General features: G+C 38.5%; 1 protein-coding gene across 2 annotated transcripts in view; it reads left to right on the top strand.

The window, feature by feature from the left end:
* The first annotated feature begins 2,811 nt into the window (after positions 1 to 2,811).
* cert1b (ceramide transporter 1b) overlaps positions 2,812 to 24,258 on the top strand; it is a 37,020-nt gene continuing 15,573 nt past the window's right edge. Inside the window, exons 1-3 of one of the 2 annotated variants that reach the window (XM_084137804.1) lie at positions 2,812 to 3,431; positions 4,603 to 4,737; positions 19,776 to 19,892. In XM_084137804.1, coding sequence (XP_083993930.1) covers positions 3,288 to 3,431; positions 4,603 to 4,737; positions 19,776 to 19,892 — 396 coding nt within the window. In that variant the 5' untranslated portion in view covers positions 2,812 to 3,287. The remainder of the gene's footprint in view (positions 3,432 to 4,602; positions 4,738 to 19,775; positions 19,893 to 24,258) is intronic. The other variant, XM_084137805.1, reaches the window with a different exon arrangement.

The following is a 24,258-nucleotide window of genomic DNA, read 5'->3' on the forward strand; positions in this document are numbered from 1 at the left end:
AAACAGTTGTGTACAATTGTTTTTAGGATTCTTTGATGAATAGAAAGTTAAAAAGAACAGCATTTATTTGAAATAGAGTCTTTTGTAGAAATAGAAATATTTCTTGAGCAGCAAATCATCATATAATAATGATTTCTGAAGGATCATGTGACTCTGAAGACTGTAAGAGTAATTATATTGAAAATTCAGCTTTGATCACAGGAATAAATTACACTTTACTATATATTCACATAGAAAACAGCTGTTTTAAATTGTAACTTATTATAACTATTTTTAATCAAATAAATGCAGCCTTGTGAGCAGAAGAGACTTCTTTTAAAAACAAAAAAAAATCTTAACGATCCAAAACTTGTATGCAGTTTGGCCTAGCATGGACTTGCTACTGCTAACAGAAATGTACAATACGCTGCTGCTGCATACATAGACATACATCAATCCTGTAGCAGATCTCGGCAGGTGGAGCTGGGGAGGTGGAGGGGTTCAGGGCATAGCGCTGCAGGACTAGCTTACAGCAAACACTGAACCAGACTCTTTAAACGTTGAGCAAGCATCTCATTGGCTGCAGGATCAGCAGAGGCCAATCAGCTTGTGCCATATGCGGTAATGATGTGATTGTTTGCAGATTGCATGTAAAGAACCGATCAGCCAGCGCACAATGAAGTTGCATGACTGAACTATATGCTGAACATGACAGGCAAGCCTAACCATCCATACATCTACCTTTTCATCTTTACATATTTGTTCAAATCATCATACCTCCATAGTGATGCATTAATTTTCATCCATCCGTAACATCCATCAATCCCCTTTTCTTGTTCAGCAGAGCCACAGTGATCCAGATGAAGGCAGTTCACCCATACCTGTCAGATAAAATGTGTGTGAACAAATGAAAAGTGTCAGGTAGGGCACTAATGCTTTGCTTTCGATATGCATGTGTAACCTTAATGGCAAAACTAATGAGGTGGTATCGTGATCTATAGCATTACATGATAGACAGAGTTCTCTTTCTCCAGTAAGAAGAGCTCAGTAGAGTAAAGTGACCTGAATATCTGAGCTTCGGTCACTGGGGAATGATGCACAGCTAATGGGCACAACTGCTATGAATGGAGGATACTGAGCACTGATTGAACAAAGACATTCATCAGTCATTTGTAAGCTGCACGCTATCATTTGTGCATCCATTATGAGGCAAAATGCACTTTTACAAAAATAGCGTGGAAGTAAAATCACTCTTTAAATCAACATCAGCTGCTGCCACAACTATAAAAACATGTCAACAGCTCAAAAAATGCATTTGAATATTTAAATGATTCATAATTTCAAACATTTTCCGAAGAAAATTTGAGTAATTATTTCATTTGCAGACCAGACCACCATAATGCTAGTTGCATTACTCTTGATAAGGTGTTCAAAGTGTTTTTAAGCATGTCTCTATGCAGTTCCCAAACGGTTCAAAAGGCCTAATAATTGGTTATTAGCCACACTAACTATAAAAGTGCATCCTTACTTCTAATTTGTACATTCATAGCTTTATAGGGTAAAACTCAATACATTAAGGCATATTGACATTAAAAACATAAACACACACACACACACACACACACACACCCACCCAACAAAAAGGATACATATACTGTAAGAGAGAATGTGCTAATGCACTTTAGGTAAACATGTTGTGCATTCTGAGGATCAGCATTAGTATGTGATTGTAACTGTATCGTACTATGCATTTATTCATTGGTTTTCCCACAGCCTTGTGCTCAGAAATGGAGCTTGCAGTGGGATGTTGCATGTGGCAAAACTGATAAATTTGATACTTTTGATACATTTCTATCTTTTTGAATTATGTCTTCATGGTCACAACCTTGAAGTGAATGTTTTCCCCATATAATTCATGTGCATGTTTTGAAAATTGCAGGCTTCATTTTTTAAGCTGTTCTGAGTGGTTTTAAGCAATTTAAAGTACAAACACTGCTGTGCTTGATTTGTAGCTCATTGTCATGTGTGATGATTCACAAGTACACACTCTCCACCAGAGGTCAATAGGAAGAGGAAGCGGGTCACACTTTTCTTCGTTTGTTTAGTATTTAAATGAATCTGCACTAAAGGATTCTCCCACTTATGCCATGCTTTTTCCCTTATCTGTGTGACAAAATTGTGAATTTGACGAATATACCTGTAAAAAACATTTCATGGGGACTTTAAATTATCTGAACAAACCAATAAAGGAAAAGGTCAAAACAAAACTAATTTAACGATCCACATTTATATCTCATTATTTGTAGTGTTAGCTAATGAGTGAACCATCACTATCATTATGCTATATTTCATATTAGGGTTAGTGATTGAGTAAACAACCTAGCAACCAAACACAGAATACTGTAAAAACATGCTATAAACAACTCATGACACCTTAGCAACTAACTAGTAACGTACATAGCAAAGGCCTGGAAACCACCCATTACACTATAGATTCAAAGTTTTTTATATATATATATAAATATGTCTGAACCTGATATTAAGATGGGAATCGGATGCACGTGATGTTTTGATGCCGATTGTTTACAGTGGCGTTAACATGATAAAGCTATTTTACTTACACCAACATAACGACAAAATGATAAATAATTAATGCTTACATGAATTATTAACGTTATTGTTTAGAATAGTATTTATATTCATTTATATTTATACCGAAATGCTGTAAAATCCAAGGTAAGTGCTATCAAACTCTCTCAAACTGTCAATCTCTTTTCCAAGGAAAGGCGGGGCCAAAGTTTCCATTTAAGGAAACGAGGCTTAGGTGACGTCATACACTAGCCAGCGCCCCTTGAGCTGCACGCGCGCGCCTCAGCGGTTGGGGATGGCGTTGACGCAAGCCACCTTAAAAAAAATAAAAAATAAAAAGGCGATATTATTTTTTTTCCATACATTTTTTCGAGCCGTTCGCGTATTTTTGTTTTTGTGAGTGAGTATACTCTCTTTTAGCAGCTGATGTTGATTTAAAGGGCGTTTTTTTTAGTGAGAGAGAGAGAGCGAGAGGGAAGAGAGAGAGCGAGGGGGGCGGGTGTCTCTTGCTCTCGCCTCGCGCAGCCTCACGCGCTCACAGATTCGCATGAAATCAACACACGGACGGTTTACTTCCACATTTATCGCTTATTTTCGGGATTTTCGGGATATACAACACCATCATCGATGCGAGGCCTTCTAAGGGACACTCATCGCTGATATTAGTCCCGCATTTCTTCTGTTTTTGTCATTTTTTCCCCCTCAGTGGAGCGTTCGTTATGAATTCCAGCCCGCTTCCTAACGGCAGGCTCCTGCCGGACAGCCAGAGCTGGAACTCCTCCGGTTCCGACGAGGATCTGGAAGCCGAACCGGGTCCCGGACCGCACGGAGGGGTGTTGGAGTTCAGCGGGGTGCTCAGTAAGGTGGGTAAAGATCTCGAATAACGCCTCCCGAAACGAGAAAGCGCGTGTTTGTGTGTGTGTGTTTCCACCTGATCCGATGTAAACAAACGCCAGTCAGTTGGCTTAATGTCACGAAGCCTGTCAAGAACATGTTTAAAATCAAAAGGTAAAATAGTAATTATGAATCACTAAGCTATTTTGCATGATAACATTATTTAATGACACATTTTTACCCATTTTTACACCACCGCAATATGTCCTATGTTCTGTTCCTCAGTGGTGAAATACTACAAATACTTAACAGTCAGTTTAAATGATATATAATTATTTGTTCGCATTGCGGTAATAATAATTTGGTTTATGTCAAGGTTATGTTAACCAAGACCAATATTTGGCTAAATATGTGATGCATAAATGTGTTTGCTTATGCGTGTATAATCAGTATAATTGAGAAGGGATGCTGCAGGTCATGAGCTGAAGCTCGAGTTTGTGGGGGTTACTAGAGTTCATTTGCTCGTCTTTTCTTCCTGATGGGATTAAACGAGAAAACCTCTCCTCATGACTCAGACAGCTGTGATGAGAGGAGCATTTTCCATAAGAGATTACTGAATTACTCCTCAACATGCAATGGCCTAAACCCCTTCCCCATGGACGATATCTATACATTCAATATAATCAATAGTTGTATTGTACATCAAGTGTTTATTGTCATAAGTCAACTATATGGCTGTGTGCATGCCAGTGTTATTTTAGTATCATGTACTCGTTTCTGTTCATATTTTGAATTTTATTTGAATATTTTCTGTATTCATTTTAGTTGTGTTTGCCATTTTTATTCGTTTTTGTATTTATGTCTATACTCGCTGCGTCCGAATATGCCCACCTCCATACTATACAGTAAGCGAAAAACAGCATGTGAGCCGAGTAGTATGTCTGAAATCATAGAACCATATCATAAAACAATAGGCAAAAAGTACTAATTCGATGGACACTTTACTGTCCCATGAGGCCACGGGAAAAGATTTGTGAATGGAAGTGATGCGACGCAACTGATGCTGTAGGTCACATGACAATGACAACATGGCGGATGTAATACGTTATGCTTTTAGTTGTAGTAAATGATAATAAACCAAGTGCACACACATTTTGGTTTTCTCATAACAATGTTTCCTCTTTTGTGTTCCCTCTACAGTGGACTAACTACATTCACGGATGGCAGGACCGCTGGGTCATGCTGAAGAACAACACCTTGAGTTACTACAAATCCCAAGACGAGCGAGAGTATGGCTGTCGTGGTTCGCTGTGCCTCAGCAAGGCTGTCATCACGGTGAGTATCCTGGGGAAAGGTCCCTCCAGACAGCCGTGGGAATTTCACAGCCGAGCCAAATTTAGAATGATGGTGTGCGTTCAAAACGAAAGCTTGAATGGGTTTAAATTGGAGATTGTTGTGCTTAAGTTGATTAGAGATTAGTAGGGATACATGATATTTCAGTTGATCAATATTAGTCTGATTAGGCAGATAATATAAGGTCTCATATTTCCATTTCTCTCAGCTTTAGTAGTACTAATTTTATATTGTACAATAAAAAAACAACAACTATGTTTTCTATTGTACATTATACTATTTCAATGCCCGATAACTTGAGGCATGTGATTTCACAATAATAACCCTGTGGAAATGTCTATATAATTCAGTGAAAACATCATTAATTGTGTTGTGCCATCGAATCGGTTATTGGCATGGATGAAATGTCAGTATTGCAGAATCTCTAGAAATTAGATTTGGTTTTATGGTTGTGCTTTATCTAAAATGATTAGCGCTGAGGCAGTAGATGTCCTGAGAGCTCTGTTCATGGCAGGGGAGAGGAGAAAAGAGGTTGACGGAGGGCAGACGTGATCCTTTGCCACAGGCAGTCGGCCAGGCATAGACAGACTGTGGCCTATTTCCCCCCCATTCATGGTAAAATCACGCTTGCGCACCTGCAGAAGCCCAGAGACTCTGTGTACTTTGCCTTTTAATATGTCACGTTTGACTCGTTAACAGTGGCAGATATTGCTGAATGTATTCAGGTGCTCCGGTAACTATTAAATGTGTAATGCATGGTTCAGTTTGACTGCTTATGATCTGATTTGGCTCAGATATCAGACAAACCGGAATGAAATGAGAATTCCCTGCATTGCGTTGAAGATTAACTCGTGACCACACACAGATTTCGACATGTGCTGCAACAGTCCATGCCTGAAGTGTCCTGAGTCACCACTGAAAATGAGGAAACAGGGCGAAGGTTGTGTTGTTATGGAGACGGCTGGAAAGGTACAAGTCCTTATGGCGACCCTGTTACTGCTATAGTCCTTCAATGATTAAACCAAAACTCTTTCCAAAGAGACAGGGAAAGGAACACACAAGTCTGTGTGAAACTGAAGCAGTTCAGCCTTAAGAAAACTCATTAAAACACCCAAATATGAAAAGTGAGGTCTGAAATAGGCAGGCATGGTGAATGAAGGGTTTTCGAGGTTTGTGACAGTGTGACTCGGTTGGTTCGTGTTTAAAGCTGTGTGAGTTCGACATTCTAATGTGATGTTTTGCATTTTGGCTTTAAGCGAGAGAAAAATGGCTCCTTTGTTTTGAGACTCTGTGTGTGAGGTGAGAGTGACTTTTTTCAGCTGTGTGTATTTGTTGAACTCCAACCATTATGGTTCAGCATAAATATTAACTTTGGTATTAATCACAAGCGTGTGGACTGGAAATGTAACATTTAGGGTGCAAAATTAACTTTTTGCCACACCAGCCAATGGTGAGTGAATTGACTGAATTTATCAGCCTTAAATATTCCTTTCTAGCTATGAAACATTTTTACATTATTTTATTTTTTTCTTGTGTGTTAGTTTCAAACAGTGCAGGTCATTGTGTGCATCATATATAAACCATTCCGCATCTCTATCTGTCAAAAATAGGACATGTTCTGGCTTAAAGGATTAGTTCACTTTCAAACATAGTTTACTCACCCCCATATCATCCAAGATGTCCATATCTTTCTTTCTTCAGTCGAAAAGGAATGAAGGTTTTTGAGGAAAACATTCCAGGATATTCTCCATATAATGGACTTCAATGGCATTCAATGGTTTGAAGGTCCAAATGTCCGTCTCAGTGCAGCTTCAACGTCTCGACACGACCCCAGTCGAGAAATAAGGGTCTTGTCTAGCCAAACGATCAGTCATTTTCTAAAAATGATAGTTTTTTAACCACAAATGCCCGTCTTATACCATCTCTGAGATGCGCCATTACGTCATCACGTTGGAAAGGTCATGCGTGATATCGTTAAACATCCGGGATATGCACACGTAAGGACCATTTTAAACAATAAACTGACACAAATACATATAAATTTGTGTCATACAATAACTTTGAATGGTCCTACTCCAAACTTGTAAGTACTGGGTCGGTACTTCCGACTACGTCACGCGTGACCTTTCCAATGTGATGACATAATGGCACATCTCAGAGATGGTACAAGATGGGCATTTGTGGTTAAAAAACGATATAATTTTTATTTATTTTTAGAAAATGACTGATCGTTTCGCTAGACAAGACCCTTATTTCTCGACTGGGATCATGTGTCGAGACTTTGAAGCTGCATTGAGACGGACATTTGAACCTTCAAACCGTTGGTTGCCATTGAAGTCCATTATATGGAGAAAAATCCTGGAAAGTTTTCCTCAAAAACCTTAATTTCTTTTCGACTGGAGAAAGAAAGACATGGACATCTTGGATGATATGGGGGTGAGTAGGCTAAATTATCAGGAATTTTTTTATTTGAAAGTGAACTACTCCTTTTAATGCAAGGGTTTTTCGAGAAACGATGCACAAGCCGTGATGAATGTGTGTATGTCTTCGTATTGATTTGCTTGTGTTGCTTACATCAGCGAGGAACAGACTCTTTCTAACCGTTCGGTTTCAGCCATATATTATGTTGCAGTTCCTCATAAATGTAACTGCCAGCTGGCCACTGTGTTTTAACAGTTTTTTTACTCATGTTTGGCATTTGGCTACTGTTCATTTTGGACCCTGGCCACTGGACGGAGCATTTTTTTTCTAATCTCACACAAGATAACACACATTTCTAGCATTCTTTGTGCATCTCCTATAGACCTTATTCACAGCAGCGCCATCTTTTCATTTTTAATGGGAATGAAAGCGAGGCTGTGAGGGATAGACATTCATCACTTCAGTGGTTTGTACTGTTATTTAATGTGTTTTTGGATTGTTCTGCTGATGAAACACTGCAAAAATATCTTTCCAAGACATTTCAGTAGACAAAAAACTCGGCAATTGAAAATTATAGATTATCTAGGAGCTTTATACAGCTTTTTACAGCGGATGCCACTGAAAACACAGCAAGTTTATCCCTCACAGCCTCTCTTTCATACCTGCGCTGAATAAGGTCAATTTTTCTTCCTCAGTAAATCTGTTTCCCTCTGAATGCCGTTCTTGAATACGAAGCAGCTTTATTCAGATTTATTCAGCGTGCACATGACAGCAAATCTGCCCTCATAAATCCTCACAAAAAACAGGTTATTGTGTCACCGCGCTCTTCCTGCCTGCTATTACACTGTCCTCACATGACTCGCACATACTTAAACGGGTCACACACCACGGTTTTAAGTGTCTAAGACCACAGGACCACCCCAAATTCAGACAGGCTTAACCCTTGCAGACACAACAGGATTATACCGTCCTCATGAAGATCTGATTCAAACCCAGAACGCCTCATTGTGTGTCCCTATAAAACTGGGTCTCGCTGCTTCAGCGCTCCGATCAGCATATTAGCTGGAAACAGTGTTAATTATGCTTTTTTGTGAGACACTCCGGCTGCTGAATCGGACTTGATTAGATTAACGAATTTCAGACCTTGAGAGATGGAGACGGATTGTGAAGGATCAATCAGTGTGATGACAAAAACAATTTCACAGACACTCGGTCTGATTTAATCGGTCTGTCAACATCACTTAACCAATCCAACATGCTCTTTTTCACGTTGTCAGTGGTGATCTACATAGGATTAGTGATTTTAAAGGATTAAATTTAATGTGCAACCTATCCCACAAAGTTTTTTCTGCATGGTGTTTTGAGCTGGATCTGTTATCAACAGCCGTATTCAGCACAAGAAAAAAAGCCATCAATAAAGCGACCACAGCACACAGCTTTCAGCGCTCACAGTGCATTGAACTTGAACTATGTGCTTTCGCCTGCCAAGGTTTAGCCTCACGTGAGCTGGATTTTTTTTCTTTCTTTTTTTCTGTCTCTCTTGCTAATCTCTGTTAAAGCGTGGCCCATAAACATGCAATTTTTCTTTGAGCTGTGCTGGACCTGGACTATGTCATGATCTGACAGGAGCAGAGGGAAAGCTCTCGCTGTGTGTCGGTGTATCAGGGACAGGTACACACAGGTACAGGTTATTCTGGTCCAGGGCGGGTCACTGCGAACGTCACCATGGGATCCAGTGCAGCTTTCAGCGCATGTCAGGACAGGCAGAGCACTTAACAGAGCTGAGTTTACAGGAGAAAGAAGAGGGAAGGCCAGTGCTTGATCATCTTCATGTGCTTTTATTTCTTGCAAACTTAACATTTGTGAGCCAAAATTAGGTCTACACGTTATTGGAAAAAAATGAAATTGGAATATTTCATTTTTCTGCAATCTAAAAACAAAATATAGGAATTTTCACCAGATAACTTGAATAGCTATATTTTTAAAGAATTATTCATTTCTAAAGTGAGTTGTGGGATTTTGTTGGGGAGTGCATCTGCATAGATATATAGATATATAAAAACCTTTTACGTTGATGTGAGAATCCCTTTAGGGCTGGACGATTTAGGAGAAGCTTCACTGTAATAAAATAGTTTTTTGAAGTTATAAATAAAACAGCGATTATTGGAGTCCATTTTACAAGAGATTATTATTTGATTCTTTCTACTTCAAAATTTCATGTTTAATTCAATGTGTTACTTGCCATTTCTTTGAAACAATGTTCGCTCAGAAATTGCTAGTAAATTTCACAAAGAATTACAAAGTAAATAATTGCTGTAAATCCAACAGCAATTCTTTCCTAGTGTTGAAATTAAAATTTTTAAAATCTAGTTTTACTTGAGTTTTCTTTCCTATTTTTTTTTAAACAATTAAATAAAATAACAATAATTATTATGCTTTTATTGTGGCTATTATTAAAAAATACAATATATTTCTTATTTTGTTTAATACTAATAAAACACTGTTGTTATTATTTTACTGTAAAATTGCAATACTAATATTTACATCAGAAAAAAAAAAAACCTTAATATTGAGCCCTGGAAGGTTGTCGGATGAGTAGAGAGAAGGAAAAGAGAAAAAAGGGAGAAAAGCAGAAACCTTGAAGGTAATTTGAATGTGGACAGTGTGTATCAAGTTACTCTGTCATTTTGACCTGATGGTTTTTGTTTCTTTTAGCTGGTTTTATTAGAGCTCAAACTGAGGTCTTCCTGTCATGTGTGTGTACGCTTTCTTTGGTGTCCAAACACTGCAGGTCCTGTGCGTATATTTTTATTTTTTTTGATAATTCATGTGGTTTTGGGCTGAATATTGCTCTGATTACTCTTTCATTTATTCCAGTCCAGAACTGGTTTCATTTATCCAAACCTAAACCACAAGAGAACCTGATCAAAACTGCTCCCAGATGAGTGACCGACCCTTCAGTCCTCTGTAAACACAGCCGACTCGATTCGCATGCAGCCGAGCGCTCGTGTGCTGAACTGCTCTGGCGCCACAAAATGGGAAAATGATGATCTTCACAACATTTGCATGCCACCTTTTTATTGTAAATTATTTACACAGAAACGTCACACCAAATGAACAGTAGTTTCATTCAACGGTGCAGGTTTAACTAGATTCTTATAAAGGATGCTAAGTCAAAGTTAGCTCATGTGTCATGATAAAACATCAACTTCATGTGTATTCAGTAACAAAAGAGGAGTCAGTTGTCATCGCTTTACAACCGTTCACTGCAGCACTGAGACGAGGTGCATCTTTTACTAACGCTCATGTTGGCAGAGGTCAGCAGGCTCAATAAACGGTGTGTAAAAGCCTCTCAGACATTAAATGAAGCTGTTCTCTGGTGAAATAAAACGGTAGCATTGGTACTCTTTGCTATGGCAGAACATCGCTGTTGGACGACAGGCATAAGCTTTCATTGCAAACTGAATTCAGATATGACACAGCATTTCTGTTTTAAAGGGGTGAGGAACTGAGAAATCAAATTATTCTCGATCTGTTGACATATAAGATGTCGTCATATAAGAATATCTTGTAAGTTTCAGAACTGAAAACTTCCTTGTTAGTCCAATAAAAGCTTTTACCGACACCAGGCACAGCGGACGACAGGCTTTTCAAAGTGGGGATCTATGACGTGAAAGCATATCATATCTCCGCAGAAGATGAACATGAAACTCATTATAATATGCAAAACTGTTATCCAATCATAGCAGTGGGTGTTTACTTCCAAGTCTTCAATGCGGCACGCCCATAAAAACAGAGCGTTTCAGGAGCTAGGCTCAAAACCAGGGTAGAAAATTGCCTATTATTTATTCATTTTGATGTTTTTGAATGTAAAAACCAAGCGAACGTCATAAGTTGACCTCAGACAACAATATAAAAACCCCTTTAATGTCTTCATGACTTCTTTCAGAGAGATTGAATCGGCTGTTCTTTCCAAAACTATCCATGCATGTATGCATCATTTCTGAGATTTGCTAAACATATATACTTATTCACAAAGTCGTATTTGCACACCTGCTGCTTTTTGTAAAGTAGGCTAATTCTTAAAGTTTATAAATATATCATCACTTGGTAGTCATGCCCAACATATGTACACACACACCTACACACACACACTCACTCACTTGTATTGACCTGCTTAGCTAAATATTTTATAAAGGCAACGGTTTTTGTAGTTACAGCTGCCAAAGAGAGAGAGGGAGTCAAGTGCATTTTAAAATGTCAATGACTTTGTGTGTGTGTCTGTCTGTGTGTTTGCATTTGCATTTTCGATTAGTGTTCTGTGCTAAACCCAAGGGAGGGCTATCAAGTGGCTTGTTCTCATTCTCACAGCCATTGTGTGCATGTCCTCACCTTCTGTCACATGGTAAACTCTGGGTTCCAGTCATCATCTGAGGTCATGGCTGTGCTGTGAACTGGTTTGGGCTCAAAAACCACAAGTGAGTATCACACACAGTGTGCTTGCTTGCATTTCCTCAGACAACACAAGCTCTTCATGTCTGAAACACATGGCGGGACCTGTTTTCCTCTCCTCGGCTTGACCAGCACCGGTTTCTGTGTCAACTGGGAAACTGGTTTGAAAACAGTCATTATTTTTACGATTCCACTTAGTGATGCTAGTGGCACAACTTTCTCACATCTTTGAATTATGGTACATTTTTAGCCGCTCAATGGTGTTGTATCGCTTCATAAGGGAAGCAGTCGTGGCCTAATGGTTAGAGAGTCAGACTGGAAACCCGAAGGTTTGAAAACTAACTTTAGCTGGACAATAACTTTATCCTAGAGCTGCTATAAAGCCAAAACAATCTCTGTTACTGTAATTTCCTATTATCACTGTAAAGCTGCTTTGAAGCAGTTCTTATTGTTAAAAAGTGCTATATAAATGAAGGAACATTTAAAAAAAATTATGGAAATGGCTGAGGTGCCCTTGAGCAAAGCACCTAACCAATTGCTCTCAGGGCGCCACAGCAAAAGTGTGTGTGTGTGTGAATGTGTGTGTGTGAATGTGTGTGCACTAACTTGGATGGGTGAAATGCAGAGGACAAATTCTGAGAAAGGGTTAGCATACTTGGCCTTTACACTATTAAGATATGCAGTTTTTCATAACAGTATTGAATATATAACGTTTTTAGTTTTACATGTAATGAAACCTTTAATTCTTTATAAACTGGGTGTTTAAAATGCTCATTTTTGTGCCAGCTATCTCTAATGACATCTCATAAACCGATTAGTTTAGTATGGTTGGTGAAGGACACATTTATCATGAGTGTGAAGATCGACTGGAGACGTTTTTGTTGTGTTTTGTCCCTTTAAATCTCTGCAGAGCTGCTGGAAAGTTCGATTTTTCCCATTTCTGCTGGAGCCATTGAGCGCCTCAGGCTTTTAGAGGGCTCTTGTGAAAATGGGTTTGAGTGAATCTGTGTGTGAAGGTGTCAAACGGCCTCCATTACGGATCAAACAGTCAGTGAACCCTGAAACGTCCTGTAAAGAAAACCGATGGCAGAATGAGGAGGAGGTGATGGCAGCACGGAGACACTGGGATGTAGGAGGGGATGATCTGTGATATTTTTAAAGTCTAGTAAAAAAAAAAGAAAAAAAGGTGTAGATCTGAAATAAAAGGAAAAGGGAAAACGAGAGAGATGTGCGATGGTCCTGTTGTCTGAAACGGGAAGTTCGCTCCCTGCTGATGAAATCCTGTTTGATGACCCGGGATCAAGTCAGAAAGTCCCTCTGCTCATCTCTCACTTCCTTCCTCCCATGTTTGCTCTGACCGGGACTCTGTAGTCACATCTAGGCACACTTTAACCTATCGATAATAGCAGGTTAGTTCGTCATGTGACCTGGCTCCCTTCCTTTGCATCCTGTGTCCTGAGCTGTCGCTGCGCATGGCCTGTGTTTCCTTTGTCTTTTCCTCTTGGATTCAAGCTGAAGTCCCTCCTTCCTGTGTTTCTGATTTCCCAAAGCCAGATCCAAGACTGAAATGCTCAGTAAACAGTGCTTCACTCATTATCCTTTTCTGTCTCTGTGATGCCTGGTTCAGATTACACGATTTCTTTAGTCTGTTACGAAAGTCACTGTGTCAGATTACGCGATTTTGAGTCTGAAAATCTTGTCGTTTCGTAGACAAGAAACATGTCAGACTACACGTTGCTTTCCGACCAGTCATCGCGTGCCGTCTCACACACACACACATACATGCACACACACATTCACTCGCACACATTCACTCGCACACACACGCACACGCACACACACACACTCAAACACTCACTCGCGCACACACACACATGCACACATACACGCACTCACTCACTCGCACACACACACTCTCGCTCGCTCACTCACTCACACAAACGCACTCACTCACGCTCACACACACGCGCACACTCACTCTCTCGTGCACACACACACGCACACACTCTCGCTCACTCACTCACTCACGCACACACACACACACACACACACACACACACACACACACACACACACACTCTCGCTCACTCACTCACTCGTGCACACACTCTCGCTCACTCACTCACTCACTCACTCGTACACTCACTCACTCACTCGTACACACACTCACTCACTCGTGCACACACACACACTCTCGCTCACTCACTCGCGCACACACACACTCACTCTTGCACGCTCACTCACTCACTCGCGCACACAAACACACACACTCACACTCACTCACTCACTCTCTCTTGACGCAACCCGTTGTGGAGGACCGGAAAAATAATTAAACATTCTAGTCTTCTTATCGTGATATCGTGAAGCAACGCAGACGTGGCGTCGGTTGTTGCCCACCATGACACGCTATACGAGATGAAACAATCGAATCTTGCGTCCCGACGCCCGTTGTCGTTTACGAATCCCCACGACACCCTACGTCAAACAGATCGTGCCGAAATCGGGCTAAAATCGTGTAATCTGAACCAGGCATTAGAGAAAGCAGCATGCGAGGGCCACGAGAGCCCTAGTGTCCATCTTTAACCAGCTCCTGATGTCAATATCTGCTGGTTAATCACATTCACTCGACTCATACCAAGTTTCCATACTACTTACCCTCTGAGGAAAGTGTGGACTTCCACACAATATGTTTATTTCACACCCATCATCACGGTCTTTAGTGATTTGACACAACTCACCTCTGTTCTTTAAATGTAGACCTTGAACTGTGGCTATCATTAACATGATTATTATTATTATTATTATGGTTATTCATTGACGTACAGATTATTGCGCAATAGTAATTTAATTGTCTTTTTGGTTAATACACCTCAAAGCCTTCATTAATGCACTGAACATTGGGTTGAGCTGCAGATGATGAGTTTGATTAGCTCTTTTTATCAGGCTAAAGGAATGTGGCTGTTACTGTTCATCACTGGTGCCATTGTGTTTGGCTTTGAAACTAAAATCAGGTTTTTTTACATTTTAAAACTCCCAAGAACCACCAGTATTTATTCAATAAATGCAAAAATAGTCCAGGCACATTGTGATGCTTTAACATTTGCACTGTGGCACATTAAACATGTCGTAAAACTGTTGTCGACAGCATATAAAATGCATGTAATTAGGCAGCAGAGCTTTTTAGTCCATTTGCTTTGTACAACAATTAAAATGTATTATTAAATGACTGAGTGTAAATAAACATACTCCAGTAAAAGTTCGAATTCCACCCTAAATGATTGCGATCAGCTAGTTGATTATGCAAATGCTTATAATGGACCATGATTCACAGATGTGTCTGGCTTGTATATAATTGTTATGAATTAATCAGGTTTTTTTGACGGATTTTAGATGTAGGATTTAGTTTGGATCCATCTGTGTATTAGGATAAATCATTATTATAGCTGTACGAAAGCCATACAGCTGTGTTTGTATATTGTGTTTTACTCTCTGGACACATAATGCATCATTCTTATGTTGCCACACACGACATGTTGATTATTGTCCTATTACTGGGATACTGTATATGAGACATTTCATTTAGTTTTTGACACAGTGCTGTAAATTTCACTGTCTCTCTCCTGACTTTGCACAAATAGGCTTGTGTGTGTGTGTGTGTGTGTGTGTGTCTGCTAGGAAGCCTATCTTTGGAGAGAGAATGAATGTGTCCAACAAGAGTGTTTGAAGTTCAGCTCACGTGTGCTATGGAAGATTTCCAATTATTCACTTTGTAACAATCGATATAGTCTGAACTCAGTATTACTTAAAGGGATAGTTCACCCAAAATTGAAAATGTTGTCATCATTTACTCACTCTCAAGTTGTTCCAAACCTGAATGAGTTTCTTTGTTGAACACAAAAGAAGATATTTTGAAGAATGGTGGTTCCATAGTAGCAGTGTGACAATTTTCATTTTTGGGTGAACCATCCCTTTAATGAGTACAATGGTTCAATATTAGTTCATGTTAGCTCAGGTCCATTCAATAATAGTTAAACTGTTTATTACTAGTTCATGCTAGTAATTGTAAAGTGTTACCAGATGTTCAAAGATGTGTGTTAACATTGTTTTACACCTCTACCAAAGCTCTGCACTGCATGTTTACCCACAATGCAGCGCTACCTGAGATGGAAACACATGAATAAACAGATGCCAGTTCTGTTTAACGTCTGCGTTAGTGTCAGTGTTGTGATATGTGTGTTTGTGCACATTGCCATGCGATTAATGGTGTCTCCCTGGTTAAGTCAGTCCCGTAGTGATGACCCTTGTGTTTATTTTAGTGTCTTTTCTCAGTACCCGCTGTGACCCTCTTGGGGTCCCTTGCATTGCTCACCGTGTCTCGATTTTCCATTCCCAGAATCCTCCTCCTCAAAGCTTTTCCCATGCAGGCACTTGAATGTTCCCATGTCAGTCTTTTGCTTCTGAGTTATATGCATAAATATAAGCACTCTTAAATCTAAAGTGACATTTTCAACATCATAACAGCCATTTTTCAAACATTGACATTGTAAATGCACAACAGATCCGACCACTAAGAGCAATCGAGACTGAGCTTCTTGAAGTGCATTCTGGGATTGCCTTCTCTGCAAGTGCATCTTATAAGGCAGCATTACGTTACTGTGTTATGAATAGTCTATGATGCCTTAAATTAGGAGCCGAGGAAATCCATTTTTTCCGAATTCCCTTTTCCGTTTATTATGTCTAAAAACAACTAGGGACAACTATTTACAAGCCTCTTTATATACACGTTTTAGTGCCAGATAGTACTAATCTGTCTCTAAAAATTGGATTTTAAAGGCCTTGTCTCTATTTTAACATGAAATAGGCCCTACTGCATTGATTGAAAAATCATTTTAAAAATGTTTTTGTTTTTAATGGTGGGAAAATGAACATAATTATTGCAAAAAAAACAGTGAATTCCCTCAAAATATTAAAGAAAAAATATTAAGTGAAAAAAATAAGTGTTCGGACACTTTTGAGGAACACAGTGCTAAGCAAGTTTTTCATCTCACAGTCTCCTTTGAATTTGGGATTTGTTGTGGAAAGATACTGTTTCTAGGTAAAGATTGAGTCATGTGTCAGTGTTTAGTACTTCCAGGCCTCTTGCTCTGTGTTTTGTGTGTTGTTGTGGTTTTGTTCTGTGGTGTGATAAGTGTCCTTGCTCAGATGTGAGCGATTATTCTCCCTCATTAAAACAGCCTCTCCGTCCTCGTGTCTCCTGTCATGCCTCTTCATATTGTGATCAGTGTCAGGCTTTGAATGAGCTCCTCGCGCTTCAGACCAGGTGTCTGTCATATTGTTTGCAGTTTTTCTCTATTGATGTAGTCTGATATATATATAGCTTTGTTGTGACATTGATTATTACTCATGTGAGGATCGTGTCAGACAACATTTTCAGTGAGTTAAAGCAAAATAAAGACATTAAATAAACATTTTTCTTTTTTATAGCTTTGTCATCGATGGTTGCATGCAACAACAAACATACACTGTAATTTCCCTGAAGTGATTATGTCAGATTCATTCTTTTGAATCACCAATTCTCAAAATGGCCTGAATTTAACTCGTGATTTCTCGGTCTGAATCAGTCACATGACTCTCACACTTCAGGTCATTCCCTTTTTAAATTAGAAATGAGAATTTAGACTAATTTGTATTAGGGCTGCACAATATTGAAGAAAAATGTGATGTGCGATAACTCGTTAAATAATGCAATGTTCGATACGATAATGCTTTAAGTGTGTAAAATAAATTTAAATTATATTTAAAAACTGAAAATGATATAAACAACATGCAACCAACTTTTTGTGAGAAGAAAGCATCCATACATCTTGTGAAAGTGAACAGCAGTGTTTTACTGTAGCGTTACATAAACATTAAGTGGCATTTTAACATCAGTGTTGAGTTTAAACAGAGAGATTAAAGGTTTAACAACAGAAATTGAATAATCAAGTGTAAAAATAAAACACTGCTTAGTCTTCACGATAAATTAAATGTATACTGATTCTTATTAAAGCTACAGAAGTTAGCTTGTTGAGTCAAGAGCAGTGAGTGATTTTCTGTCTTTTATTGTTTGATTGACATTAAGCACGCAGAGGTTTATTAGGCTGCTGTCACTTTAAGAGCTGCACGGATCCAGTATATTGTTACATGCCCGTTTTCTTTCTTTCTCAACTGTTTACTCTACGTGAGTATTCACCAAAACGGGCATTTGTTTTAGTGCACGTACTCAACAGCATGAGTACTTCGCTTATTGCGTTGAATAACATTAAGCATTTTACAGGTATGTAACTCTTATGTATCCACTAGGGATGGGCATCTCCATAACTAAGGCCGATACGATACGCATCTCGATGCATAGCCAATGATACGATACATTAAAGATACATATAAGCAGCTACCGATGCGATGCGATATGATTCACTACTATTACGATGCAGTGCGATACGATTTCGATGCGATTCAATGTAATATGATGCTATGCAATTATAGATAGTTAACTTTTATTTATTTTAAAATAAATATCAGACATACAGCAAATCATAAAGTAGCTTAAGTGCCTGACTTTTAATGGCTCTTTCACAAACAAAAGATTTGGTTTTCATAAAAAAAAATATTTTTTTTTTTCAGCTGAAAGAAGATGCTGTTTTAACAAACAATAATAAAAAATAAACGTTCATAACTGTATTCAAATGCAAATATATATATATATATATATATCCTACTTTAAGGTTGTAGGTGACTCTCATGACACGCCTCGCACTCCGTAGTGTTGTGATGCGTCATATTCACGTAGCAGCTGCAGCAGTGGTGATGAGAGAACGCGCTTGAGCAACAGTTGAGTGATGGTGATGAGACGCGAATCAGGGGAAATCGCGTCCATCGCGCCGTGCTAAACGTGTCTATCGCGCCGCAAGACCACCAGACGCGCGTCAACGCGTCTTTTTAACATGGAAACCACTAGCTCCAGATGCTCTATTCGCGTTCGTTGTGGACGCAGCAGTTACATAATAAAATATTGGTCACAAATGATTGATCACTTTCTAAATAGTAGAAGTATAGCGCATCTACTAATAAATATAAATGAATAAATCGTTTTTTACCGATGCAAATATGTTAGAAACGATGCATCGCGATACAAATGCCAACTTATCCGATGCACACTTATTTAAATCGATGCATCGCATCGTTAGCTTTTATGACGATGCACCGATGCGAATCGGTGAATCTTACCATCCCTAGTATTCACCTTACTATCTGCTGTCTGCGAAGATCTAAAACTTAGACTTTTATTTTTTTTTGAGTATTAAAATCATGCAGTTATCGCAAGCCGTTGCGATATGCATATCGTGATATGTACATTTGCGATATTTCGATTAATTTCGATATATATATATCTCGTGCAAAAGCCCTTGTTATGTCACAATTTCAGTTTTAATTTCTCTAAGGATATTAAGGGAATATAACATTTATTTTGTCACTAAATATATCATCAGGAAGTACAATGTAAACAGTGGTAAATAGTAATGCGGAGGAAAACACGAATTCACCGAATTCAGATGAGAAAGAACATTTATTTATTTACACCCCCAACCAGTAAACACATAGAAAATAAACTTTAAAGTGTTCCAAATATATATAGTCAAAACAAAATTGTAATTTGTAAATGTTGTTGGATAGAGGGAGGCAAGGAATGAATAATAAAGGGAAGTGAAAAGAAACGGGGCTGGCGGAGTGCAGTATATCAGACTGAAGGAGAGGAGTGTTTGACTCCTCATCTGGATTTCATAGAGCAGTGTGAGGTCTGCGGAGATCAACATCTGGCAATAATACCAAACACACACACACACACACTCACACAGCAGACATGGATGCTGTTAGTTTTTTTTTTCAGAGGGAAATATCTCACATTTCCCAGCTGGCTCTGTGGGTCAAGGCTCTTTTTTTTCTTCTCTTGGCTATAGTGGTTCTGTCTAATCCTCATCAACAACAGATTGAGTATTTGGATCCCTCCTTGTTTACAAAATAGAAATATCAATATCATTAGTAATGGTGTTTGATAATCAGGTCATGCATATCAATCTAATAAGTATTCTCCCTCCCTTTCTCTGTAGCCTCACGAGTTTGACGAGTGCCGTTTGGACATCAGTGTCAATGATAGCGTGTGGTATCTCCGGGCTCAGGACCCAGAACATCGCAACCAGTGGATTGATTCCATCGAGCTTCACAGGGTGAGTTCCCCTCACACGCCTGTCTTTACCCAGCAGGCTCTTTCTCATGCAGCCAGACTATTGACTGTCAGTATTAAGTCTGGTTTGTCTGAAACCCCGGAAGCAGCAATCTGACCAACATCTGACTGACAAGCAACCACTGCTTTTTTATTTTTTAGTTGACATATTTGGTGGGTAGATCGGACATTGCTGTTTCTTTCACCCATTACTGTAATGGGAAGCTCAGAGTGGGTTAGTTGTCCATCCACGGGCCTCTTGCTGAGTCACAGAAGTGAATAATAGTTCATTGAGAAATCAGAGAGAAGAGATTGACTGTGAAGAGATTATGAATGTGATTCAGTCTGTTTACATTATCTGAGGGGCAGAGCACTTAAGTGACTAACACACACACACTCACACACACACACACACACGCACACACGCGCGCACACGAGGAAGTCTCAAATACATAATCCTACAGTAATGCAGATTAAAAATATATTTATATAAAAACGATGTATGATGATCATACGTGATATTTAACACTCTCTTCCTCATAAAAGCATAACAACCCAAAAATGCTGCAGACCAGTACTGACATGCATGAGTGAACATGCTACTCGCACAGCTGTAGTAAAATACTCTATAGTGAGAGAGAGGATGTGGGCGCTGCATGTACTGACAGAGAACTGTCACTCAAGAAGCGAGAAAAACAAAAACAATCAAAGCCAGATCATAGTAACGGTGTGAAAGACGTCATTGATCTACTGAGCGACGAAACACTTCAGAAATGAGATAAGAGGAAGGGTGTTATTGTGACGTGTGTGTATAGAGAGAGAGAGATTACAGAATGAAAATATAATAATATATATAATATATATTATTATGTGTGTATATGTGTGTATATATAATTAAAAGTAATTCATGAATAAAATATTTTAAGATAATTTTATAGTAAGTAACAAATAAATATGTATGAATAGTTCAAAGATTAATTGCATGATTTTATATATATATATATATATACACGTTAAATTTATTATATTTAATTAATTGGTTTATTTATTTATTTTCATTAATTTTAAATATAAAATAAAATGTTTTATTTAATAAACAAATAATAAATATTTCTAAATACATAAATATTATTTAAAAATGAATAAAAATATATATTTTATTATTTTAGATGTATATTCCAGCTCTAGTTTGTGCATGTGTGTGTATTGTAGGGATGAGGGAAAAAATCGATTCTTAGATGCATCGCGAAGTGGACATGGACGATTCTGAATCGAATCACAAATGTCAAAAATAGATTTTTTTAAATGTTAATTGATAATGTAATGTTGACGGAGCGCAGGGGTGGACTGGCCATCTGGCAGACTTTCCCAGTTGGCTGACGTGCTTTTTGGGCCGATACATCTTATACTTTTAAAAAAAAAAAAAATATTTTTTTTTACATTTATTTGTCTTAACGGCCCATAAAACATGTACATCGACAATTGCCCCCAAACCCCCCCATAAGGCCCGAGGTCCACCCACCACAGTTTTACTAAAAATCCTGTGGGAAACACTGGTATTGCTATGACAGTGCAGCTTATATACAATAAACAATAGCTTGTTTTAGGATTCATCACTGTGGAGTATAGTTCAATTGTTTTAATAAATGACAATTTTTTGTTGTTGTTATTTCATGTTAACTCTCACTCATTCCTACGAGGTGCCTAGAGATTCCCAGCCCTAGTGTATTTCAGAGTCTGCTGAGTTTGCACAAGTGTTCGTATCTTGAGGCCACACCCTGATCCACACGTGCTTCTGATTTCTGCTGCTCGGAGGAGGAGGGACACACACACACACACACACACACACACACACACACACACACACACACACACACACACACACACACACACTTCCCCGTCCATTCATCCTTCTCTTGCCTTGAGGATGACCCCTCTCTGATAGTGAGTCACACACACATGGCTCTTCTTGGAAGAGGCATTCCTTCTGAATCACTGCTAAAATTCTTCCCAAGGACACTTTCCCCCTATCTATCATTTCTCATTAGGGTACACAGCAGGAATAGCCTGCTTATCAGCTCAGTAATTCGTGTTTTTAATTCAGAACCCAATAAATCCCTTGACAAGTGGATTTTTATTTCCTATATTGACACATTTGTTTTATAAACAGGAAGTTTGGGTGGGATACATTCTTTAAGAAAAACAGCCTATAGGAATTAGTTGTCACAACAGGGATTTGCGGTGTGCTTGTTGGTTGCAGTTGGGGGAGGGGCATTCTTTTCTACAGAGCATTTGATTGGACAAAAATCTGTGTAGTGCAGGATGAGTCATCAACATTTGTTGTCAATTTCACTTCATTTTAAATAAGTATAGCTATTATTCTGTGTTATTCTAACACATATGTACTACCTGGCCACAAAACCTGATTTAATGAAAGTATTTTTAGCATTTTTTTATTTATCCATATTTATATTGAAGTGTAATATCTCATTGTTTGATTAGACTTCAACAGGTTAAGAAGGAGATGTAAAAAAATAAATATGAATATGAAGTGGACCACATTGCATTGTGGGATATATTATTCCATGTTGCACACTGCAAAAGCGCTAGATCATTTCTGATTCTGTATACTTGCTATATAATCCACAGTCCTGGGAAATTCATGTACATGTATATGCTATGTTTCATGAGCTAATTGCTAATTTAATCACTATTAAATTATCTTTAAAAAAAACCTGTCTGCAGGAATAGCAAGAGCGTAACATAGTCTATTTGCACCTTTAATAACAAATCTGTGGCTTGAGTTACATGGAGGGTGTGACACAGACCTGTATGGGTGGAGCTGTGCAGATCTGCCTGTTGTTGTCGATTGTGAGCGTAATCTGTAAATCTAATCAGAGCTGTATTGTGTTAAGCCTTTCACTCTCACTGTGTCAACACCACACTCTCAAAAAAGCCACTGGATATGAGTATCTACAAAACCTGCTAGATTTAATCTAATCTCAGGAGGTGTTTTTGTCCATGGCTTCAAAACATCAGCAGAGTTTGATAACACACATACTCAATGACTTTAATAGTATACTAACTATACTGAAACTATACTATATTTAATATACTATACTATACTATACTATACTAAAATAACACTACACACACACACACACACACACACACACGCGCGCACTATATATTTTAATGATACTGCTTCTGAATTAAACATGACACTGATTACAATTCCTTCTCTTGCTGTCTTTTGCAATCACTTGATTAGGTTTATTGATTTGGTGGGTGTGTGTGTGTGTGTGTGTGTGTGTGTGTGGTCTGTGATACAGTGGTAATGGTTGTTATCATCCTGAAGTTTATCATCTGCGCACCAGCCGCTGAGGCTATTGATGTGTAACTCAAGACACGGCCAGTATTCTTCTTGACCTCTGATTGGTCAGTGGAGGCATTATCAATGCCATAGTCACAGTAAGAGTGCGTTTGGTTGGCTGGAGTGAATGCAGGACTGGCCCGTGTTTGATTGAGACGCTGAATGGTTATCTCTAGTTCTACCCCATAGTTACCTCAGATTAAACCCACTCAACCGTGGACTGAGCTCACTGTTGCCATCTAGTGGTGGACAATGTTAAAGTCCTCACTAAAACTGTGTATATTCAGCGTAGCGCACTTTATACTACAAAATGTGGACAAAATGTGAGTTTTTCCATATGCATACCCAAAATGTGCAGTATACAACAAGAGCACATGACAAGGAATACAGTATCCCATAATGCAATGTGTTCATCATTCAATCACCAATGTGCATCACTAATTGTTTCACACACTAGTTTTGAAAACGAGTATATTCTCTGTAGCATAGAATAAAAGTGTACTAGTATTCTTAAACTGGTTGAATTAATCTGTTTTGGAGAGAAATCTTTATAGTAATAGTTGCAGTCCAAAACAGAAAATAAAATCTAGATATCAGCTCTCACTGAAGGCTGAAACTTTTAAGGACTTATTTATGGATCCATATTTTTTTTTATTTTTTTTTTGTGCACATTTAAAGTACATTTAAATTATCTTTCATAGAATTGCACTCAATTTGTACATGTACTTTTTTTTTTTTTTCGTCTAAGTTTGTTTTCATTATATTGTACTTATGATATTATGGTGTTAAATGTTTAATATGTATCTGCCATGTAGGCGGTGATGCTCATATGGGCAATAACCTCAAATGCTACCTGTACTACTTTTACTGAAGGCTGTGTTTTGACTCTTATCTGCTCTGACAGTACATTTATTTAAAAATAGGTTGTTGTGACTCTAAAGTTGCGTGTGTTTACTGGCATTTCTTATCTACAGGAAAGGTGTGTGTGTGTGTGTGT

The sequence above is a fragment of the Abramis brama genome (assembly GCF_963993115.1).
Source record: "Abramis brama genome assembly, chromosome: 15".
NCBI lineage: Eukaryota > Metazoa > Chordata > Actinopteri > Cypriniformes > Leuciscidae > Abramis > Abramis brama.